Raw genomic sequence first — 8,123 nt, 5'->3', positions numbered from 1 at the left:
TCTCAAGTCCACTGTGTGGCAAGACAACATTTTGGTCAGTACATGGTGTGCCAAAACATACAAAAAGAGACTATTAAGCTCTATCAAGTGCCAAATAAACAATAGTTTTGCTCTGTTTGAGACCATTAAGTATAAAGAAATCCGACATAGGTTCTCAAGTCAATTCCGTACCCAGTTCATCCAAATTCTGCCGCATTTTTCATGTAGTGAAAAAACATTCAACAGGCCTCTTTTACATCCATCTCAGTCTAAATAAACACAAATGCAGCTATTGTTAAGTCTATCATGTGTCAAGCAAACACCTAAGCAGCATTAAAATCGGTCTTCCTAACCTCATAAGACTTAAGTGATTACAGTCAAGTATTTTCATATATTAACATATATAAACAAACATTTAAGGTTCTATAATTAAGTCAGTCTAGTTCTCTTTAGTTTTGATTTTGACTATGATAAAGCAAATTTAGAGCCAAGAACGCATATGTAGCTCCTTAGTGCCAAATTGGCCACATTTTCGCAACCATGAAACAGATTCAGAGCAAAACAAACATTGTTTATTTCTAATAAAGCCTTTGCAGTGCCAAAAATATAACACTACATCCATAAGCCCAATTTGGGGCAAAACAGACTTCTGTGCTTCCATAAATAAGCATACTCAGCACCACGTGAGGGTAGCCAAATAACACATTTAGAGACCCAAACCATTCATATGCAGCTCAAATTAAGCCCACTCAATGCCAAGAAGACTACATTTTGGCATACAGCCCATTCAGTTGGAGTCAAACGAATTTATATATAGCTCTAATTAAGACTAATATGTGCCAAAATAAACAGTTCGGCGACCATTCAGCTCTAATTAAGCATATTTTGGCAACCATAACGCCTTTTCAGTGCCAAATTAACATCTTTTCAGTTCTAATTAAGCCATTTAGACTGCGTTATTTTTACCCCATTCAGGGCCAAACAAACCTATGGGAAGTTCTCATGCTAAGTTGTCCATATTTTGGCAACAGTAAAGCCCATTCAAAGCTAAACAAGCTCATGTGCAGCTGTCATATAGCATTTTCAGTTCCTATTAGACCACAAGTTGGCAGCAATTTAGCTCATTAAGAGCTATGCGTTTTTCACTCTAGGCCTTTTCAGTGCCGAATGACTTCGACTTAAAATATAATGTTTTTTATTCAAATTTTATACCCCCCCCCCCCCCACGACAGTAATGGACCCAAGTGATTCATAAATCATAGAATAACAAAATATAGGACTTAACATGTTTAATATTTACAAACTATTAAAACTTCCTCATTGCGACTATCATTTCGCAACTAGGCAAGTATCTCTTTCTTTACCTGTCTTATGTCATATAACACCTTGTCTGAATTTCTCACAGGGTTTGATTTATACATACAAAGACGTTCCATCCTTTTGAAACACAAAAAAACTAGAACCAGGTGTATAGGCTACGTACGGTTTGTAATAACTTATTACTAATAAGTAATTAATGAACGAACATTCTGTTCTAAAAAAAAACAGTTAAATAAACACAGGTTTCTATTGCAGACGACACATACAACACATATATTTACCTCTATTATTATTAAAACAGACATATCTGTTGTGAAAAAGGCACCGACCGAGAAATTATTTTGGCTTAGGAAAGATTTTATAATTGTTGCGGACTATCGTTCTTAAAAGTACCAAGAAATGTTTGACAAACATTATGCCCACATGTTGCCAGGAATGTTTAAAAAACTGAATAAAATATGCATGGACTGCAATTTGTCATTTTACATTGGGTGCCTATGAAGCATTTTCAAGATTAATGACAAATTTTCATTAAAAGTTTTAGGAAAGTAGGTGAGGCATTCTTGAGTTATCAATCAGACAAGATTATTGCATTCGCATTCAATGCAAATGTGACATTGACATTTGACTTCATCACCTCAGAATTTGTAGAGGCCATACACGCCCAACCACCACATCACGTTTGAGGACCATCGGCAATGTCAAGTTATCACTCGGACAAACTCTTCGCGTTCAGGGTCATCGTGAAATATGACCAATTAGGTTCATCTACTGGTCACGGCCAGCCCCCAAGTCAAATTTGAAGACCATAGGTCTAGTCATTGTCTTGGACGCTTGGGCTTCTTTTTTGCATTGAAGGTCAATGAGACCTTGACCTTATGACCTTAAAGGAATAGGGGTCATTTACAGGTCAAGCCCAGCCTCCATGTAAAGTTTGAGGACCATTGGTCTAGGCATTGTCGAGGGGAGGCATAATTATTTATTACATTACATTATTTTCCCTTTGTCACAACTACAAGATATACGACAACTTTTAAATCAAGGGAAATTTCCGCAAACCACTACTCCACCGCCTCTGTTATATGTTGTTTCCTAGACTCGTCGTAGACTCTGATGGAGAATACAGTGAATGAAAATACAAGCCCCATTGCTTAGTTCTCCCGACCTTTGCATATCTCTCCGTTGAACTTTATTCCATCACATAAACGAAATCTGTTTCAGCCGCCTTTTCAAAGTTTATGGTCCAGATTTTGCAGACATTCTTAAACTATTCTTCTGTGTTAACGTCCTTATGCGCACTTTGCATTTCTGTACTAAGCTTATTCAGACTATTTTTCAGTGCTTGGCCTACCGGCCCGGCACAAACTATCACGTAACACTGGCATGTTTTTTTCTGTAGAAAAGAGAGCTCTTCCAACCAATATGGTTTAAGGTGTCTCTTAAAAATCTGTTCCGGAAATGATTTACTAGAACATTCTAATGGTTTGTCACATACACTTTCATACAGTTTGTCAACGCCCCTTTCGTCGCATGGTTCTATAGTAAACTGGTTAAACTTAGATGCAATAAAGATTCAAAGCAATAATTATGATTTAATTTGTCTTTTTATTCCAGTAAATGCAACTAGTGATATTAAATGTTATATTCATTATAAATACAACCAACAAATTAAAGCAATAAGCAATAAATAATAGGTCTATGTCGAGAAACGTTTAAACAACAGTCATCCGCAACTTCACAATTTGTCACAAAATAAATATTCTCCAGTGGTATACATATATAGTCTATAAGTGAAGTGTAACAACCTTTATATGTTATGTACGTGTTCTCAGAACGTACACACCATGGCATGGTATTTCATGACACATGCTACTATCATTTAAAATGTTATCAAACACTTTTTGAACTTGATCACGCATATGATTAAGGTAGAGATAAAAAATAGCTTAAATAAACAACACACACGTGGCCATAATTTCCGCGGTTAAAAAAGTGCCAATGCATTGCTAATAATTATTGTCTGTACATAATTCATATCCCTTTTTTATTTGTCACTAAAGTCAAATGAGCTTAAAATGATAATGCATTAAAATTAAAAAAAACAACAAAAAAAACCTTTGTTTTACCTCATACCATATTTTGCATTTTTTAAGGGAATCCCTAATGTTGATTTAACCAAATGAAAGTTTGTTTATCAATTCTAACAGTTTATAATTACCAATGAATTTCAAACAAAACACTATTCAAACAGATGTTATCAGTGCTTTAAGATGTGTGCCGCAAATATGAACACAGACCGTGTGGACATCAGGGCCTTATGATGTTTGCCGCAATTATGATCACGTCACGTGTGTGTACATCAGGGACTAACGATGTATGCCGCAATTATGATCACGCATGTGTACATCAGGGCCTTATGATATATGCCGCAATTATGATCACGGACCATGTGTGAACATCAGGGCCGTATGATATATGCTGCAATTATGACCACAGACCGTGTGTGTACATCAGGGCCTTATGATATATGCTGCAATTATGACCACAGACCATGTGTGAACATCAGGGCCTTATGATATATGCCGCAATTATGACCACAGACCATGTGTGTACATCAGGGCCTTATGATATATGCCGCAATTATGATCACGGACCATGTGTGTACATCAGGGCCTTATGATATATGCCGCAATTATGATCACGGACCATGTGTGTACATCAGGGCCTTATGATATATGCTGCAATTATGACCACAGACCGTGTGTGAACATCAGGGCCGTATGATATATGCTGCAATTATGACCACAGACCGTGTGTGAACATCAGGGCCTTATGATATATGCTGCAATTATGACCACAGACCGTGTGTGAACATCAGGGCCGTATGATATATGCCGCATTTATGATCACGGACCGTGTGTGCATCAGGGTCTTATGATGTCTGCCGCAATTATGATCACGGACCGTGTGTGCATCAGGGTCTTATGATGTCTGCCGCAATTATGATAACGGACCGTGTGTGCATCAGGGTCTTATGATGTCTGCCGCAATTATGATCACGGACCTTGTGTGTACATCAGGGCCTTATGATGTTTGCCGCAATTATGATAACGGACCGTGTGTGTACAACAGGGCCTTATGATGTATGCCGCATTTATGATCACGGAACGTGTGTGTGCATCAGGGACTAATTATGTATGCCGCAATTATGATCACGGACCTTGTGTGTACATAAAGGCCTTATGTGTTATGCCGCAATTATGATCACGGACCGTGTGAGTACATCAGGGCCATATGATGTATGCCGCATTTATGATCACGGACCCTATGTGTTCACTGTTTTATTGGATAACAAAAAAGCCGATAGTACATAATATCCCGTTTAATTTGATCTCTTTATAGTGTTAGTATAGTAAGGATAAATTGTTTATTAACAGATTTTAATACTTTCCCCATATGAATAATGTTCATTATTTTAATTATTTATTTCAAAAACTTAAATATTAGCAAAATATGAAATGATGATCATTGAGAAATGCTAAATTTCTTATGTGAACGCTTCACAGATAAGAAGTTCAGTACAGTAACAGACCGGGCGTTTCGAAAAGAAAATACAATGATATAGCTGTTTATTTAAATATTTCTTCAGTTTAATATTACGTAGTATGTGAATGGGAAACAAAATTTCAAGACGTAAGTTGTTTTTAACTGATTTTTTACTAATTTGAATATCTGGGCTTCAATTTGATAATTAGATATTTTCCATTGAAAACACTGGTGCTCACTTATATTTGTAAACGGAGAAATGAACAAAGATATGTCAAACTATTTTACATAATTTTAATTAGTGTAGCCTATTGTTGCTGTTTCATTTTCTTGATATTGAATACTTATTGGTCATTCTTGTCAGCGATCGTTTTCCAGTTCAAACATAGATTATTTGATTTTGCAAGCAAAATGTTCAATTTATTGTTTAACAATGACACAATATCTTGGTTTAACCATACTGTGTTGTGTGCACCTTGAGAGGGCCCAATTGAAATATAACCGTAGTTGTCTTTAAACCCTTAAAACATAGGTTCGGTATTAAATAATTACCAAAATGAAAGCATAACAACCCTTTTTAACATATCTTATACGATGTTTGAGCTTCAAACATGAACCGGGTAGATTTCTTAAACAGTCACATTGTTATTTACATTTAAACAATATTGTACAAAAATAGACATATTTTCCACAACATTTCTGAATAACCATTTTTGTACATTTATTAATGCTAATTTGTTTACTTTAAAAGAATCTCCGTCATTTTATCACAGAGAGAAGGGATTTGAGGAGCAGTGATGAGGAGCTGTCTTTGCGTGTGTGTAAGGTGTTGGACCAGCTGGGCTACAGTCAGTCCATGGTTGAACACAGGCGGGAGGTTTGGAGAGAGACGGATGTGATAAGGAACAGAAAAGACCGTAACATAACTTGGATAATTGCAGGCAGTAAAGGTGAAGGATTTACAGCCCCGTTTGAGAGTGACGTTGACCGAGTGCGGCTAAACAACTTCTCAGTGTGTGAAACACAAGGAGATGAATTCCTGACATTACCCGACACCCACTTTAAGTTCATAATGGAGAGTAATCACTGCCATCCTGGACATTTTAGACTGAACCTGACACACAGCGGTACAACAGCTTATTCCAACATTCAGCAGGCCCTGTTTGTCCATGACCATGGCAAAATATATATTTCTAGTGAAATATACAGAACAACTTTCATTGAAGATAAAACGCAACAAACAGTTTCTGGACCTGCTATCACAGATTGTGATGAATATTCAAGTTGTGACAATGTAAATGCGTTCCGCTGTACCAGTAAACAACAGCTGCTATCGGAGTGGATGAAAAGACCCAGACACCACAATTGGCCAACACAGGAACTGAGAAAAGTAGTTTCCGAAATTGAGGCCCAAATGGTTCCTGTGGGGTGTAAAAGCAGTGGAAATAAAGACATTGAGTGGAGGGTCTGTTTTATTATCAGTGAGCAAAGGCTTACTGACAGCTGGAATAAGAACCAATACAAAATTTACATTTTGCTCAAATTAATAAAGAATTCTCAGCTGAAACCAATATCTGATGAGATATCATCGTACCTAATGAAAAATATCATGTTATGGTTCACAGAGCAGAATCCAGCTAAGATATTTAGAAAAAAATATTTACTTCAAAATGTTATGTCATGTCTGAAAATGTTACAGGATGCCATAAAAGCAAACAATCTCTCCTATTACATGATCCCACACAGAAACATGCTGACAGGCAAAATCAACCAAGAACAAGAAAGACAGCTGATTGAGAAGCTAGAAAAACTGATAAAGAAAGGTCCCCGTGTGATACTGAGATGCCCAAAATTGTGTGCAGCGCTTCAGATGTCACCAGCTGAGCTGGCAGAGAAAGGTCGCTGGAGGGACGAGCTGGAGGAGCTGTATCTTAAGATGGAGATCATATGGTGTACATACTGGAGTCCTGACTTGAAGGATGAGGAGGTATACCAGCTGGCCAACAGAGATCAACGCTACGAATGTTTGTATGACAAGATTTGTGACATGGTCTTGCCTCAGTGGAGGGAGAACTATGAGAGCGATGTAATGCACAGGAAAATTGTTGATGCCCTTTCATAGCTAAATAAGATGGGAAACACTGAAGAATAGATACAGAGAATCAAAACAGAAGTTCACACTGCATCCGAGTATAAGATGTGCCATTGATGGTCTAAGCTTTCGCAAAACTAACATATAGTATGGGGTTAAGATCATTTAGAGCTTTGTCGGCGAATTGCCATCAATGTTTAGCCCGCCGCTTTATATAAATGACGGAACAGTTCTGAGAAAGTTTATTTATAAATTACTCAATACGGCTTAAACAAACGGATGATTTCAAAATCAAACATTTTCTTCAAAACTGTTATACTGAAATCACTCATTTGAGAAACCATTAATGAGAATATAATTACCTTTTTTCGACAGTGGTGGATGCTTTGTCTTTTTTGTATCGCAATAAGGAACAACAATCTAATAATGAAAATTCAATCATAAAATGGCCACATACTGTACAGAGCTACAGATATCTTCTTTAACTGACAGTGTATGGTAAACATTATGCAATAGTTAAGTGTATGCTCTGGTTTCACTTCACAAGGTGTATTGGTGACTGTTAGAGTGTATATTGCCACATTCAGTTAAAATATATGCCTGTATTTTCTTTATTTAATAAACACTTTAATAAAACACCTATTATGATACTTATCCGTAGCTCTGGTATTAATATTATATTAAACATATTGCAGAAATTATATCCGAGACATTCAAATAAAATATTGTTAATGTTAAAAATATTTCCCACTTTAAATAAAATTGTAACACACTTAGTCAAATGTTGTTCTTTTTATTAAATATGAGGTAGACTGCAAAAGACATTGTCTGCATCGCAATACAATTACAATGACGAATATTTCACGTAACAATTAAAGAATGATAAGTAAATAAATAATGTGAATTTATAACACGGTGCATATCATAAAGCTTACATGTAATTCACTTCTGTCAGTTAGTCACTTACAAGATATCTAATATAAAATGGATGATGATAATGAGGATGAGGATGAGGAGAATGATGATGATGATGATGATGATGATGATGATGATGATGATGATGATGATGAAAGTTGATTATCATTCGTGCGTAGTAGTCTAAAATAAATAAGGAAAATAGTTTATGTTCATTTACTTTCGTTTCTTTGAGACAAAATCTGTATATTATAGTTAATAAAAGCATGCT

At 36.2% G+C, this 8,123-nt stretch overlaps 1 protein-coding gene across 1 annotated transcript; it reads left to right on the top strand.

The window, feature by feature from the left end:
- The first annotated feature begins 4,801 nt into the window (after nucleotides 1–4,801).
- Nucleotides 4,802–7,713, top strand: LOC128223898 (uncharacterized). Its single transcript, XM_052933352.1, has 2 exons — nucleotides 4,802–4,992; nucleotides 5,619–7,713. The coding sequence occupies exons 1-2, from the start codon at nucleotides 4,971–4,973 to the stop codon at nucleotides 6,965–6,967; spliced, it is 1,371 nt and encodes a 456-aa protein (XP_052789312.1). The 5' UTR covers nucleotides 4,802–4,970; the 3' UTR covers nucleotides 6,968–7,713.
- Nucleotides 7,714–8,123: the final 410 nt, after the last annotated feature.

Source organism: Mya arenaria, chromosome 17 (assembly GCF_026914265.1).
Source record: "Mya arenaria isolate MELC-2E11 chromosome 17, ASM2691426v1".
Lineage (NCBI taxonomy): Eukaryota > Metazoa > Mollusca > Bivalvia > Myida > Myidae > Mya > Mya arenaria.
This window is presented reverse-complemented; position numbering and strand designations above follow the sequence as displayed.

Coding starts and splice junctions, on each gene's coding strand:
- LOC128223898 (XM_052933352.1), top strand. CDS start 4,971: ATGGGAAACAAAATTTCAAGAC. Junction 4,993..5,618: donor GGGAAACAAAATTTCAAGAC/GTAAGTTGTTTT, acceptor ATTTTATCACAG/AGAGAAGGGATTTGAGGAGC.